Genomic DNA, 16,401 nt, shown 5'->3' on the forward strand with positions numbered 1-16,401 from the left:
ACAAGCCAGTAAGAGTCAGTGCTATGGGGGATGGGAATTAGATGGTTGAGGAGAACTGGAGAGTGAGGGGTTAACTGATCAGAGTCAGGGCTGGGGGGATGACATGATGACATTTAAACTAGAAGGGTGACAGAGAGAGGAAGTGGGGGCACTGGGAAGGGGAGCCATCTGAGTGAGGAAACAACAGAGTTCTGAAATGGATGGTCTCTTTAGGGAAGGCTCAGGAGCTGAGGGTCCCAGGGTGGCAGGCCAATGGCAGGTGGTGGCCCAAGAAGAGACTGGAGAAGAGACTGGAGACCGCTCTGAGGCCAGGTCATGAGGGCTGACTCTGAAGGCTTCTGAGGAGGGGAGGGGGTGGCATTAATGAACTGGCACCTGAGAAGATGAATTGATTGTAGAATCAAGAGAGTGGAGGCCGAGGGAGCAGTTCAGAGGCTAGGTAACATTCTGGGTAAGAGGGATGCGGGCCTACAGCAGGGGAGTGGCAACGCGGGGAGAAGGCAAGGATGGAGATGGCAATATCAAGGCTTGACTCCTGATTGGATCTGGGCAGTGGGAGGGCAGAAGGTATTGAGGAAATTTCCAGGCCAAGGGCAGTGGTGCTGGGAAACGTGCTGTGCATTAGGCCTAGGGGTAGAGAGCAGGTTTATGGGGATAGGTAATGAGTCTGATTTGAGTCCCGTTGGGTTGGAGGGGCTCAGTGGACATCAGTTAACAGGGATTTGCTGGCAACTGGAAATTCTGGTCTGGGCCCAAGGAGAGAGGTCAGGACCAGAGATGCAGACTTGGGAGTCTTCAGCGCACGCAGGAGTGAGTTGAAGCTCTGAGAGATCAAATGCTGAGAGAGAGATGCAGAGAGAGAGAGAGAGAGAGAGAGAGAGAAAGGAAAATGGCTGGTGTAGACATAGCCGGGCTGCAGGGGCCAGAATAAGACAGAGAAGGAAAAAAGAGTAAGGGGAGACAGAAGACAAGAGGGAGACTGAAGGCAGAAGCAGGGGGAGGAGAGGGTAGAGGGCAGATCAGGAGAAGGGGAGGGATCAGGAGAGACTTTCTGAAAGGGAGACTGGAGGAAGTGGGAACGGAAGATAAAGCTGGGGAAGGGAGGGGTTGGGGAAAGTTGGAAGAGAGGACTGCCGAGAAATAGAAGAGGAGGAGAAAGAAACAGCTGGAAGAGTAATAGAAGAAGAAGATGAGGAAGAGGAAGAAATATTACTAGGAGGATTAGAGCAAAACAGGCAAGAGAAGTAGAGGGGAAAGGGAGAGGGAGAGAGAAGAGAAAGAGGGGCAGGAGGAGACAGAGTGAAAGAAGACAGGAGGAAGAAGACATGGGAGAAGGTGGCAGAGGTGAGGAGAGACAGCATGACAAGGGTTGAACCTTGGGTAATGCCTGCATTTCTGGAGTAGAAGTGGGAGAGAAGGGCCCAAACAAAGCAGGAGGCACTGGGCCAGGGAAGACAGGAGCTGGGAAGGTAAAGAGAGGAGTGAGGGCAGTGGTGCCCTATGCTACTGAGATAGTGGATAGGATAAGGCCCAGGAAGAGGAAGGGGTTGATACATCTCTGCCCTGCTTTCTTTTTTTTTTTTTTAGGATTTATTTATTTAGTTGAAAGTGAGAGTTACACACAGAGCGAGAGGAGAGGGAGAGGGAGAGACAGAGACAGAGAGGTCTTCCATCCTCTAGTTCACTCCCAGATGACTGCAACGGTCAGAGCTGCACCAATCCAGGAACCAGGAGCTTCTTCCAGGTCTCCCACGTGGGTGCAGGGGTGCAAGAGCTGGGGCCATCTTCTACTGCTTTCCCAGGCCCATAGTGGAGAGCTGGATTAGAAGTGGAGCAGCCAGGACACTAACCGGTGCCCATATGGGATGCCTGCACTGCAGGCGGCGGCTTTATCCGCTGTGCCACAGCATTGGCCCCAGAAGTCACTTTCAGTTGAGTATTTTGTTTCTGGCAGTCACTTGGACACTCAAAGAACAACATATGGTAGGCACTTTTAAGAGGGTCCTTTTTGATACTTGTTATCATCCTCCTAGCTAAGCATTATCCTTACCCTTTGTGTAAAGATGAGGGAACAGGCTCAGAAGGATGAAGTAACTTGTCCAGTGTTCCAAAGATCGTAAGTACGGAAGTCAGGGTGTGAATCTATATTCTTGTGCAGTGAATACCTGTGAACTTCTTCTTTTTTTTTTTCATTTTCGATTCTCTTTATATACAGAAGATCAGTTTAGCATACATTAAGTAAAGATTTCAGCAGTTTGCTCCCACACAGAAACATAAAGTGAAAAATAATAGATGATTTTTTAAATGATGATGAAATCAGATCAGATCTATTGTCATGTTTAATCCCAGTGAGAGTCAAGTTGGGAATTGATAATTTCTTCTTTTTTTTTTTTTAACAGAAGATCAGTTTAGTATACATTAAGTAAAGATTTCAACAGTTTGCACCCCCATAGAAACACAAAGTGAAATATACCACCCTGAACGCGCCCGATCTCATCTGCCCTGCTCTCTTACCACCTCCTTCCTTCCTTGCCTTCAGGATACCCACACTGGCCTCCTGGCCCTCGTCTTGGTTGTAGCCGTCTCCTGCCTTAGCATCTTTGCATACACTCTTCCCTCTGCCTAGAAAGCTCTTCACGCAGATATCCAAATTGCCTGCTCCTTTACCTTCACCAGGTTGTTGAAATGTCTTCTCAGCAAGGCCTATTCTGATCACTCTATTTCAGATTGTAGTCCACCTCCACCCCAAACACACACCCTAGACTGTCCCCATACCCCTTAACCTGTCTTGTACCACCTTCTAACATGCTGTGACATAGACTGATTTGACATATTAGCTGTGCACAGGCAAGGATTGTGGTTTGTTGTAATTGTTGAATCCCCAGTGCCTTAGACAATGCTGCCACATAGTAGGAGCTCAAGAAATGTTTGTTGAATATAGGCAGCCTGTAAATTGAAAAAAAAAAAAAGGAAGAAATCTCTCTATGTGGCTATATTTTGCCGTGATTTGCTTCATTGGAAAGTAGAGACTAACAATCTCATCATTGTATGGTTCTGTTCAGTTGAGCTTTGATAAGTAAGGGTTTTAGGTAATAAGAGTTTAAGGGTCTCTAGACAAGTTTATTGCATAAAGCAATAAAGCAAAAGTTTAGTTTGTTTTTATCTACTTGAAAGAGTTACAGAGTGAGAGCGAGAACGAGCAAGAGAGAGATATTCCATCCTTTGGTTCACTCCTCAAATGCCCACAACATCCAGGGCTGGGGCAGGCTGAAGCCAGGAGCCTGGAACTCTATCCAGGTCTCCCATATGGGTGGCAGGGGCCACTGCCCACAATGCCAGCATCCCATTTGAGCACTGATTTGAGTCCTGGCTGTTCTACTTCTGATGCAGCTCCCTGCTAATGCACCTGAGAAGATAGCAGAAGATGGCCCACGTACTTGGGGCACCTGCTACCATGTGGGAGACCTGGATGGAGTTCCTGGCTTCAGCCTGGCCCAGACGTGGCTGTTATATGTATTTAGAAGGAAGATACACTCTCTCTCTCTCTCTCTCTCTCTCTCTCTGCCACACTCTGTCTTTCAAATAAGTGTTTTTTTAAAGGTCACTCTAGGTGATGAACAGTGTCCTCATCTCCATCCTGAAACCTACGGATGCCTGAAAAGCTGGTGCTCCCTCTTCCCAATTTGGACCTTAATTTTTCATAGTGGGCTGGCGTGGAGACTACACCCTGATGCTCTGAGTATTACCTTTATCCAAATGTCTGTGTGTCAGTGGTGGTTAAAGCAGCTGTCCCTGTTCCCAGTTTTGATTTTTTTTTTTTTTGGAATTCTTTTTCCCCAGGGGGAGTGGCCACAGCTGGTCTTATCTGGTGGTGAGTGGCTGTCATGATCTCTACAGCACCGCTCTACAGCGGCGTGCACAACTGGACCAGTTCTGACCGGATTCGCATGTGTGGCATCAACGAGGAGAGGTGAGGAGGCTGTGAGAGTGGCTGCCGCCAGTGAGTAGTGTCTCGTCACCACGGGTAGCTGCACGCAGTGGGAGGCAGCTTGGTGGACTCTAATTTTCTTGAGGTGGGGATGGAGATAGGACTGTGGAGAGGCCTACTCTGCCGTGCTGTCGCTATTCAGATGACCTAAAGGTGAGGAAACGAGCAGATGACCTTTGGCGAGCTAGGATCTGTCTACTCATTAAGAGCTGTCAGACTGTAGACTAAGGGGGAAGCTTAGGCAATTGCAATTTTTATTTGCTATATCAAAGTTCAGTGCTCAAGGATACATGTAAGATATTTCTGGTCCTTGACCTGGCCCTGGAAGAAAGAACAGTTTCATCATGCAGCTTTAATACTGAAAACTGGTGGTGGGCTTTCTGGTGACCAGCACATTCCTGCCTCACAAGGCCAAGGACAATACGCAGTGAGATCCTTATGAAGTATCAAAGGAAGATGAGACTGCCCAATGTAGCTTTTCTGTAAAGTGAAGACTTGGTGATACCTGCCTGAGCTGAGTGTATTTTCAGTTTCCTGTACACCAGAAATATTTGATGGACTCAGACCCTGCTCATGCCCCCTACCAAGGGCACTCAGAATGGCCTTTAGCTTTTATATTTGACTTTCAGAACCTTCGGCCAAAGAAATGTGTCTGGTGATGGCTGTCAATGCCTCTCCCATTTGAAGAGAAGGCACGGCTCCTCCACACTTGCTGGAGTCTTGCTGTTGTTTCAATTCATTGACTGTGCAAATGCAAATACGTCAGATAAATCACCTAGGACGTAGAACAATATGGCTCTTGTTGGGAATCAAGATCTGGCGATTCTTGAGTGAATCTTAAAAGTATGTGCATGTGTGTGTGTGACGGGAGGAGCATTGGTGATTTTGAAGGGAAAAGCAATGGATGTCTTTGTGTTTACCTACTTTCTTCTTCTGCACCTAACTGGAGAAGTATGTACTTGTCTGAGGTTAAGGTTAGGAGAATAGACCTTTTTATTTTCTTAAGCCATTAGCGCCAGATAGCTTAATGTTCTCTGTACTGAGGAACAAGTTAGAGATGGACTTAAAAGGAATGTAATTTTAGAATCCAAAAGTCAAGACCAAGGAAAATACGACAGTTCTTAGACGCAGCAGAAAAAAAGGTTATTTTCCTGTGTGTCTGAGATACGTCCTTAGATGATTAGTAAGAGATGCTCTCAGGGAAGGCAGGGTGGTGCGATGATTTGTGCAAGTATCAGTTAGTAGATCATGTTAAACTAGTTCTAAGTAGTCGTGACCTTGATGGGGAGATCATGACTGCAGCCTTCCAAAATATCAGTAGACAAGATACCTTGATTCACTGTCCATCTTCGATCCTTGCCAAGAAAGGAGCAGGAAATGGGCATGAAATCTCATTTTCCCTCTTTATGGATCTTTCTCGGGATGCCGAATTACCAAATATACCTAGTGGTTAAGATGACCTTTTAAGCGTTGTCACTTCGGATCTCATCCACCCTTTATTGTTGCCTCCTCGCCACAGTCTAGGCTGTGCTACAGCTGACTTCGAAAATATAATCCCACCTTACACAAAAACCTTCCGCAGCTCCGTCCGGCTTGTGAACTTGGAAACATGGGGTGTGAAGCTGCACCTAGGGGTTAACTGTGGCCGCTAGCCCTTAGAAGCCTGCTCTGTTTCATCAGATGCAGTTGAGGACCATAGCACCAGGGGCTGGCTTTCTGCAGGCCCCGGGTGGCCTTACCCTAGGCAACCCTGCAGCGAGATCTGTGTGCATTGGCTTGCTTGCTTCCTTCCTAGCAGTAACTCATTCTTTCATCCAACAAGTATTTATGAAGCACAGACTGATCGTCATGCTGCATGGCTGGTGAGCGCCCCAGAGTGGCGTGTCCAGGTCCTATGGGGGGCAGTCAGGGAAGACTGTCCTCTGAGCCTCAGCTGGAGCGCTGAGTAGGAATGGGGGCAAGGAGGAGGTGGTAGGTTTCGGCAGGACCCTCCATGGAATGAAGGAAAACGGCCTTGGGGTGCAGTGGCACTCGCAGCAAGGAAGTGTGGGGGGGCTGGAGGGAAGGTTCCCTGGTGTGTGTGGGGTTGTGTATTTTTCTCTTCCAAGTAGTCTGGGCCCAGTGGGAACTGACAAAGGTCCAGTTGGACGGTGGCGTTAGCCCATAATCATTAGGAAAATGGCCTGAATGGTTGTGGCTATGTCTGGTTTAAGTTCAGCAAAGCCTGGAGCCTACCAGCCCTGCAGCATACCTGTCTGGCAGGCAGAATCAGTGGGTGGACTTTCAGCCTGCTTGGTTGGGCCCTTGCTCCCTCTGTCCCCGGAAACCTGCACCCTCATAGCTGTTCCCAGCTGACCTAGCTGTCTCTCGACACCCCTCCCCTGCAAACTCTTCCTGTCCCTGGCGCTTCTCTCAGTGGAGCAATGAGACGTTTGCTCCCTAGTAGGTTTTGAGACGTGGCTGTGTGCTGTTTTGCCCAAGCCTCAGGGGCTGGCTCTGAGGCATAGGTCTGGCTGGAGTAGCCGGGACCGCTGCTCCCGCTTGCACCGCTGGAGTCTCTCGGCCTGGCTCTGCGGTTCCCAGTGGCTGCCTTGGAGGGCAGGGTTTCTGCTTTTAAGCAGGATTTCAGTCCTGGGAGCCCAGCAAGGGGGAGCAGAGTATGCAGCTCGCTCCCCTTGGTACGGTCAGGAGGGGGAAAGAATGTAAATAACTAGCGCCTTCCCGTGTGGGGTTAGAGAAGGGGGAGACTGCCGCTCGCTTCCCCTCGCTCCCCCCCCCCCCCAGCCATCGATGGCGAGTCTAGTTGGAACACGCTTCCCCCTGGCCCAGGGCTGGATAGAGGGCTTGCTTTTCTGGTCTCTCAGGAGTTGCTCTGTAAGTATGCTTTCTCTTTCCCTCAGGCCCTGTCTTCCTCCCCTTCCTCAAGACCCCCTGACTGCGCCCGAAAGCCCTTGCCCCTCCTTAGGATCATTTCTGTTTGTCACTAGCAGTGGAACCCTCCCACTTCCACCAGCCTAGCTGGAGCCCTGAAAAGATGGGGGGAGGCCCACGGCGACCCCCCTTGCCTTTTTTGCTTCTCTTGTCCCAGGTACAATTGAGGAGTTCCCTGTTTCAGTGGGAGGGAGGGAGTTGTTGGCAGGGCCCTTCCCTTCTTGTTGGGGTTGGATCCAGGGACCCCGACTGCCCTTTGCCAGGGTGGTTGCTTGGTGAGGTGGGAGCTGGCTGTTTCAGGGGCTGGGGTGAAGCTCCAGAGAAGGGGCATGTGTGTGTGTGTGTGTGTGTGTGTGCAGTTGCAGTGCCTTTCCCTGGGGGCACCCAGAGCAGGCACCCCCCCAGGAGATGTGCCACAGCGTCATGTGGTGCCTTATTCTTTAATGCGGCCCATCCTTGGCTGCTCCCACCCGAGGCTCCTGTGCCCTTGGTGGCCTCCCCAGGGCAGGGGGCAGTGCGTTCTTACAGTACTTTTATTTATTTATTTATTTTTTTGACAGGCAGAGTAGACAGTGAGAGAGAGAGTGACAGAGAGAAAGGTCTTCCTTTGCCATTGGTTCACCCTCCAATGGCCACCGCGGCCGGCGCACCGCGCTGATCCGAAGGCAGGAGCCAGGTGCTTCTCCTGGTCTCCCATGGGGTGCAGGGCCCGAGCACTTGGGCCATCCTCCACTGCCTTCCCGGGCCACAGCAGAGAGCTGGCCTGGAAGAGGGGCAACTGGGACAGAATCCAGCGCCCTGACCGGGACTAGAACCTGGTGTGCTGGCGCCGCAAGGCGGAGGATTAGCCTATTGAGCTACGGCGCCGGCCCTCTTACAGTACTTAATATGACTTTTGTGGGTATTTCTCCTCTCTGTAACTTTACCCTCCCAATCTGACCCCCCCTTTTTTTTACTGTCAGGATATATACTATTTTCTAAGATTCTTACCTGAAATTTGGAGAAGACTTTTTTGAGCAGGTGGGGGTACAGTTGAGTTTTTTTTTTTTTTTAAGAATTATTTATTTATTTGAAAGGCAGAGCTAGAGAGAGAGAGACAGAGAGACAGTTAGGCTTCCATTGGCTGGTTCCCTCCCCAAATGGCCACAATGGCTGGAGCCACACCGATCCGAAGCCAGGAGCCAGGAGCTTCTTCCTGGTTTCTTACGTGGGTGCAGGGGCCCAAGGACTTGGGTCATCTTCTACTGCTTTCCCAGGCCATAGCGGAGAGCTGAATGGGAAGTGGAGCAGCCGGGACTCGAACCGGCACCCATATGGGATGCCAGCACTGCAGGCGGTAGCTTTACCTGCTACGCCACAGCACCAGCCCCGGTACAGTTGAGTTTTCTTCTCTTGGGACCCAGCTCTGTGGCCTTGAGCCCTTCCCTCTGGGATATATGCCAGGCTGAAGTTTAGGTCTGTGACCTTGAGGGCCTCTCTTGAGGAGGGGAGAGGATATGGTGGTGCTGGGAGGCTGAGGGGAAACTGGGGGAGGGGGATGGCAAGGGTGGGAGAAGGGTGGAGGGAGGGTGCTGGCTGGAGCCTGGTGAAACTGTAGAAAGGAGGAAATATTCCCTGGCGGGCAAGAGTCAGCGTCCTTAAAATGCTCCCAGTGTGCAGTGACTTGGTAGCCTGGAATCACTATCCACACTCGCGCTAGTAAGATGCTTATCTGCCCTAGGCAGGCTGATCAGGGGAATAGGTGACAATTCCGACTTAGGCTAGACTAGGAAACACAGTGTAGCTGGCAGTTTGTTTTAGAAAACGATTACCCCCATGGCACCTTCCTCCGGCTCCGCTTATAGACTTCAAATACTGTTGTTCTTTTAAAAAAGAATGGTTTGCATGCCTTCCGAGGCCTTCAGTAGGTCTCTTCAGCCCTTTGGGCCATGCCCTGTACATTGTGGATAGTCACCCTGATGGGTAAGCGCTGGGGAGGAGGTGAGGCACTGGGTGTCCTGCGCAGTCCCGGTGAGAACGCTCCATAATAGGATCAGGAACCCAAAGAAGGGAGTCTAGTTAGCCGGGGGCTCCTTTGCAGGGACCTGCCAAGCTGGCTGTGGAGGCTCTGCTTTGCAACCCGGACCCCCTACTTCCTTGCAATCCCTCCAAGCTGCCAAGGGAAGTGAGACCCGGAAGTTTTGTGGGAACCCAGGCAGGCAGGGGACACTCTGGGCAGGTGGCGGCGGCTCTGAGCCAGGGCCTCATGTCCGTTCTCTGGTTGTGTCTCCCATGCCAGAAGAGCACCTCTTTCTGATGAGGAGTGCACGACAGGTGACTGCCAGCACTTTGGATCTCAGGAGTTTTGTGTCAGCAGCAGTTTTTCCAAGGTAAGGGGCTGGGTGGAGCTGAACTGCCCCGGGTGAGCCCGGAGCCCACATCCCAGGAAGGGCGGTGGGAAGGGCCTGGGTGTGTCCTGGGAGTTGCTGGAGGTGAGAGAGCAATCGGCTGAGTGCACTTGCTGGTTTGTGGAGTTGCAGAGAGGACCAGCTGTTGCCCTCAGGGGCCTCAGGACACTTGCACCAGCCGCAGGGAGCCAGCTGAGATGGGCATGCTGTTTTGTCATTGCAGGTGGAGCTCACAGCAGTTGGAAGTGGCAGCAATGCCCGGGGGGCAGACTCAGATGGCAATGCGACAGAAAAACTTGGGCCCAAGTCGGAAGAGCAGTCTGATGACCCCCAGCCGAAAATGGACTATGCTGGGAATGCAGCAGAGGCCGAGGGCCTCCTGGTGCCACTGAGCAGTGCAGGAGACGGGCTCAAGCTGCCCACGTGTGATAGCGCTGAGGCTGGCGAGAGCAGGGCTGACTGCTCCTGGACTGCCCTCAGCACCCAAATGAGCAAGCAGGTGGACTGCTCGCCGGCCGGGGCAAAGGCTTTGGACTCTCGCCATGGTGTCGGGGACAAGAACACTTTCATCTTGGCAACTCTGGGAACTGGAGTCCCCGTGGAGGGGACCCTGCCTCTGGTTACCACTAACTTTACTTCGCTGCCCGCCCCCATCTGTCCGCCTGCTGCCGGGTCAGCGTCCGCGCCCCCATCCGTTCCCGATTCATTCCAGGTGCCCCTCTCCGTCCCGGCCTCGGTGCCCCATTCTGGGCTGGTTCCAGTCCAAGTTGCCACTTCGGTTTCAGCTCCTTCTCCCCCCTTAGCACCCGTCCCGGCTCTGGCTTCAGCACCACCCTCAGTGCCCACGCTCATTTCTGATTCGAGCCCCCTTTCTGTTTCAGCCTCCGTCTTGGTGCCCGTGCCAGCTTCTGCACCCCCCTCGGGCTCGATTCCCCTGTCGGCTGCAGCTGCTACTGCCCTCTCAGTCCCAGTTTCGGCGCCTCCCTTGGCACTGATCCAGGCCCCTGTGCCCCCTTCAGCTCCTACGTTGGTTCTCACTCCTGTGCCCACTCCCGTTCTGGCTCCCATGCCGGCGTCCACACCTCCCGCAGCTCCCGCTCCTCCGTCTGTGCCGATGCCCACCCCGACCCCATCCTCCGGGCCGCCTTCTACCCCCACCCTCATCCCTGCCTTTGCTCCTACGCCGGTGCCTGCCCCCACCCCAGCCCCAATCTTTACCCCAGCCCCCACACCCATGCCGGCTGCCACACCAACTGCCATTCCCACCTCGGCACCCATCCCGGCCTCCTTCAGTTTGAGTCGGGTGTGCTTTCCTACAGCTCAGGCACCAGCTATGCAAAAAGTCCCCCTGTCCTTTCAGCCGGGGACAGTGCTGACCCCAAGCCAGCCACTGGTCTATATCCCCCCTCCGAGCTGTGGACAGCCACTCAGTGTAGCCACACTGCCAACCACCCTGGGGGTCTCTTCCACTCTTACGCTCCCAGTCCTGCCGTCCTACCTGCAGGACAGGTGTCTCCCAGGGGTGCTGGCCTCCCCAGAGCTCCGGTGTTACCCGTATGCGTTTTCCGTGGCCCGGCCTCTGACTTCAGATTCCAAGCTGGTTTCCCTGGAGGTGAACAGGCTACCCTGCACCTCCCCGTCCAGCAGTATCGCCACCCAGACTGCGCCCGACGGGGTCCCTGGGCCTTTGGCAGATACCTCCCTCACCACTGCTTCTGCCAAGGTGCTTCCAGCCCCGCAGCCTTTGCTGCCGCCCCCCAGTGGGAGCTCAGCCCCGCTGCATCCCACCAAGCTGCCGGGTGGTGCTGAGCAGCAAACAGAAGGGACGTCTGTGACCTTCTCGCCCCTCAAGTCGCCGCCACAACTGGAGCGAGAGATGGCCTCTCCATCTGAGTGCAGCGAGATGCCCCTCGACCTCTCCTCCAAGTCCAACCGCCAGAAGCTTCCATTGCCGAACCAGCGTAAGACACCCCCCATGCCCGTGTTGACCCCTGTGCACACCAGCAGCAAGGCCCTCCTCTCCACGGTCCTCTCCAGGTCTCAGCGCACAACCCAGGCTGCTGGCAGCAATGTCACCTCCTGCCTGGGCTCGACCTCCTCCCCCTTTGTCATATTTCCTGAGATCGTGAGGAACGGAGACCCAAGCACCTGGGTGAAAAACTCCACCGCGCTCATCAGCACCATTCCTGGCACCTATGTGGGAGTGGCCAACCCAGTGCCTGCATCTCTGCTGCTGAACAAAGACCCCAACCTAGGCCTCACCCGAGACCCCCGCCATCTCCCCAAGCAGGAACCCATCTCCATCATCGACCAAGGAGAGCCCAAGAGCGCCAGCGCCGCATGCGGCAAGAAGGGCAGCCAGGCTGGCGCCGAGGGACAGCCAAGCACAGTCAAAACCCGCTTCACCCCGGCGCGCATTGCCCCGGGGCTGCCAGGATGCCAAACCAAGGAGCTCTCTCTGTGGAAGCCCACGGGGCCGGCCAATATTTATCCACGGTGTTCAGTCAACGGGAAACCCACCAGCACCCAGGTCCTGCCTGTTGGCTGGTCACCATACCACCAAGCGTCTCTGCTTTCCATTGGCATTTCCAGTGCTGGGCAGCTGACTCCTGGTCAGGGGGTGCCCATCAGACCCACCAGCGTGGTTTCGGAGTTTTCCGGTGTGCCGCCCGTGGGCTCCGGAGAAGCCGTGCACGGACTTCCTGACGGGCAGCCCCGGCCTGGGGGCCCTTTCACTCCAGAGCAGGACGCTGTCACAAAGAGCAAAACTTGCCGGATCGCTGCCAAGCCTTACGAAGACCAAGTCAGCCCTGTCCTCTTGACTCTCAGCCCTCAGACAGGGACCCTGGCGCTGTCTGTTCAGCCTAGCGGTGGGGACATGAGGGTGAATCAGGGGCCCGAGGAATCAGAGAGTCACCTCTGCCCTGACAGCACTCCTAAGATGGAGGGCCCCCAGGGTGCTTGTGGCCTGAAACTGGCAGGAGACACGAAGCCTAAGAACCAAGTGCTGGCCACCTACATGTCCCATGAGCTGGTCCTGGCCACCCCTCAGAACCTGCGCAACATGCCTGAGCTGCCTTTGCTACCTCATGACAGCCACCCCCAGGAACTCATCTTGGACGTGGTTCCGAGCAGCAAGAACCAGGTGGATCTAGGGCGGGTGAAAACGGAGAAGGTAGATGGTGATGTGGTCTTCAATTTAGCTCCCTGCTTCCGGGCCGAAGGCCTCCCAGCTGCTCCCCCGCGGGGCCAGGCGGAAGGGAGGCCCAAGGCCGGGCAGGCTCGCGTGAAACGGGAAAGCATGGGGGTTGTTGCTTGCAAGAACAAGTGGCAGCCCGAGGACGGGCCAGAATCTGTGCCTCCCAAGAAGAAGTGTGGCAAAGAGAAGGAAGGTGAAGAGCAGCAGCAGCCGCAGGCTAAGCCCGGAGTCCGGAGTTCTGTTGGACCCAAGGTGAGTCCCGGGCTGAGGTGAAGGGTGGGGTCTGTTGAGCTCTGCAGAGCTCAGCTGCCTGTGACCCAGAGTGCATAGCGCAGTCCTTGAGTAGCTGTGTGAACCGAAAGGATTGGAAGACCTCCATCAAGTAGATAATGACCTGCCAGCCCCTGTCTTTGTTTTGTTTTTTTTTTTTTTTTTTAGAAATCTGCCACCTTAACCATTTTAAAAAAATTATTTATCTATTGGGTGGGGGGGAGGGAGCGAGAGCGAGCAAGCACACGTTCCAATAATCTGGTTCACTCTCCAAATGCCTGCAATGGGCAGGGCTGAATGGGAGCCAAGGCCAGGAGCTGGGAACTCCATCCAGGTGTCTCGTGTGAGTGACAGGAATGCCACTACTTGAGCTGGCACCACTGTGCCCTGCCAGGCTCTGCAATGGCACAAGGCTGGAGTCGGGTTGAACCCGGTATTTCAGCGTGGGTCTCGTGAGTCTTCACCGCTAGGCCATCCCCCATCCCCTCTCTAAGTCCCATTCCCCATATTAGATGGTGTTAGCCTGGGACCAAGGCTGCCTTGTGTGTTTTAGAGTGTGGGAGGTGATTCTGTTGCTGGGGTTAGGGAAGCAGTTGTCCTAGATGAGGCTGCAGAGTGGAAGAGGGTATTGGTGAGGGAAATAACAGGCTCTTCCCTGGATAACTGTTCTTCCATTTCCTATACCAAGTTCACTGCTGGCCTTGAGGACTTGGGGCCCAGGGAGGGAAGGGGCCTTAGGCGGGGTCATTCTTTGTACTGCTGGGGGCGCCTGCTAAGGATTTGCATGGAGTCTCGTGGGGTCAGAGCCAGTGTGCTTTCCGGGCTAATCCACCAGTTTCCTCGTGCTCTCATGCTTGAGGTGGCAGATTTGGGTTTTGGCTCACTGGGAATTTGGCGGGTAAGGCGAGAGGGCGTTTGAGTCTTGGCTCGTCATAGGCTGTGGATGGTGGCAGAGTGCTAGGCAGAAAGGTGGCCAGGAGCATGATACTTGAATGTATTCCTCCTGAAAGGAGCTGCTAGACCATTGGTGATCCAAGGAGATCCTCAAAGCTGTTGAGAATAGGGTTTATTCAGCATATGGAGCCGTTGGAAGTTCTCTTAACAAGGCTTCAAATCAGATATTGATAGGCATCAATGGACAGGTTTCTTTTTCTTTTTTGAAAAGGTTTGTTTATTTGAGAGGCAGAGTTATAGATGGACAGAGGGGGAGAGAGAGAGAGAGGTCTTCCATCTGCAGGTTCACTCCCCAAATGGCCGCAATGGCTGGAGCTGGGTCATTCTGAAGCCAGGAGCCAGGAGGTTTGTCCAGGTCTCCCACACAGGTGCAGGGGCCTGAGGACTTGGGCCATCTTCTGCTGCCTTCCCAGGTGCGTTAGCAGGGAGCTGCATCGGAAGTGGAGCAGCCAGGACTTGAATCGGCTCCCTTAAGGGATGCTGGTACTGCAGGCCAGAGGCTTAACCCACTGCACCACAGCACTGGTCCCAAAGTACAGTTTTCTAACTAGAGAGCCTTGAATTTGTTCATGGTGCCAAGTTCATAGTCTTTTTTTGGAGCATAGACCACTTGGAGAAGCTGATGAGGACCATGAAGCCTGTCAGCAGAAACACGGCCTCAGATTTCTGCCAGTACTTTCTCTGGGTTTATAGACTCAACCCCTCCCCAAAGCCCACCCGCGGACCCCAGGTTAAGAATCCCTGGAATCGAATTTGGGCACATTTGACTCAGTAGCCCCACTACCACCCCTGTACGTTGGCAACATACAGAGGAGGAATGTAGGTCATGACGTAGAAGAGCAGATGATGTTTGCTCAGGTAACTGCGACCTGCTCTTGGTAGTGATAATAATATTAATTTATATCATTAGAATTGGTACTGTTCATTGACTTCCTCCTGTATACCGAGTGCTTTCTACATATGTTTATCTAATTGTGTGTTTTTAAGAAATTCTAATTTTTAAGAAAGATTTATTTATTTATTTATTTATTTCAAAGAGAGAAGGAGAGAAAGAGAGCGAGGTCTTCCATCCACTCACTGGTTCACTCCCCAAATGGCTGCAATGGCCAGGGCTGTGCCATGCCAAAGCCAGGAACCAGGAGCTTCTTCTGGGTCTCCCACATGGGTGCAGGGGCTCAAGCACTTGGGCCATCTTCCACTGCTTTTCCAAGCCGTTAGCAGGGAGCTGGATAGGAAGTGGAGCAGCCAGGACTCAAACCAGCACCGATATGAGACGCCAGCACTGCAGGCGGCAGCTTAGCCTTCTGCACCACGGTACCGGCCCCTATCTACTTGTCTTTATAGTAACTCTGTGTGTGGAATGCCACACTCAGTTTACAGGTGAGAAAATGAAGGGAACAGGCTCGGAGAGAAGTTACAGTTAACAGCTGTGGAGTGGCAGAGCCAGAACTCCACGCTCTTTGGCTGCAGAACCCATGTCCTTCAGCTGTGCCACGCCATTTTCTACTTCCTTACCTACAGCTGTCTCACTGAACATTTATCAGATGTTTGTTGATTGACTACTATATGCCCGTCCCTTCCAGGCAGGGGAATGCGTCTTCAGGAGGTGGATGTTGGATTCGTGAGGAGTGTGTTTTCTGGAGGCAGGCATAGAGCCTGAGATTGATTTTTGGTCACACCTCTTCCCAGCTGTGTGACGTTGGTCAAGCTGTTTTCTTTACCTGGCTGTCAGTTTTCTTACCCTGTACAAGATAATCGTAGTGTTTATTCATAGGGTGGTTGCAAAGATTAAATGAGATGATATGAAATTTCCAGAATAGGCAAATCCATAGAGACAGATAGTAAGTTAGTGGTTGCCTAGGGTTGGGAAGGATGGAGGAACTGAGTATTGACTGCTTAATAGGTATAGGGTTTCCATATGGGGTAATGGAAAAGTTCCAGAACTAGATAAGTGGTGATAGTTACACATATCTGTGACTGTACTAGAAACAGCTGAATTGTATACTTTAATAGTGAATTGTGTGATTCAGCTCACTAAAGCTGTTGTTAAGAAATTATTAAATGAGGTGATATATGCAAGTACTTTGATTTGTGTAAGTACCTGGCAGATAGTAAGCACTTAGATTAGTACTTGGCACATAGTAAGTGCTCAGTTAAAGTTAGTGACTACCATTATTATTGTGAGTATTACAGACAAAGTAAGAAGACATGGCCCCTGTCCTCAATGGCAAGAGACACCACCCGTTCCTATAAGAGATTAACAGTTCAGCGGGCCCACTGACAAATGCAGAGGGCAGAGAAGAAGTTACATAGTCAGGGGCCTGGATGCAGCCCAGCCCTTAGTAACTGCCTGTAATGATTTGGTAAATGTCCATTTTCCAGGAGAGCAACCAACTTAGCTCTTTTTGATGATGATGATGTCGTCCCATTTTCTTAAGAAGGAAATAGTTGGTAAGCAAACTAAGTTCAGAGGGTTACTTCAGAGTGGTCCCTTTTAGGACCTGGCTGAGGATCAGGAGAGTCTCCTGTGACCTGCACCATCCACCTGCCCACGCCCTCTCGGGTTCCTAAAGGGTCTGCTGGGTCATCAGCAGAGAGTTCTGCTTCATTGTCGCTGGGAGCATTTTAGTGTCTCCCCATTCTTTGGAAAATGGTTCGAAACTCTTAACTGG

The 16,401-nt window shown here is 52.6% G+C and overlaps 1 protein-coding gene across 4 annotated transcripts in view; it reads left to right on the top strand.

The window, feature by feature from the left end:
• BCORL1 (BCL6 corepressor like 1) overlaps positions 1-16,401 on the top strand; it is a 71,876-nt gene that overhangs the window by 22,703 nt on the left and 32,772 nt on the right. For all 4 annotated transcript variants that reach the window (XM_051827492.2, XM_070066468.1, XM_070066469.1 and 1 more), the window contains 3 exons: positions 3,841-3,970; positions 9,198-9,288; positions 9,530-12,757. In XM_051827492.2, the coding sequence (XP_051683452.1) occupies positions 3,885-3,970; positions 9,198-9,288; positions 9,530-12,757 (3,405 nt within the window). In that variant the 5' untranslated portion in view covers positions 3,841-3,884. The remainder of the gene's footprint in view (positions 1-3,840; positions 3,971-9,197; positions 9,289-9,529; positions 12,758-16,401) is intronic.

The sequence above is a fragment of the Oryctolagus cuniculus genome, chromosome X, assembly GCF_964237555.1.
Source record: "Oryctolagus cuniculus chromosome X, mOryCun1.1, whole genome shotgun sequence".
NCBI classification, from domain to species: Eukaryota; Metazoa; Chordata; class Mammalia; order Lagomorpha; family Leporidae; genus Oryctolagus; species Oryctolagus cuniculus.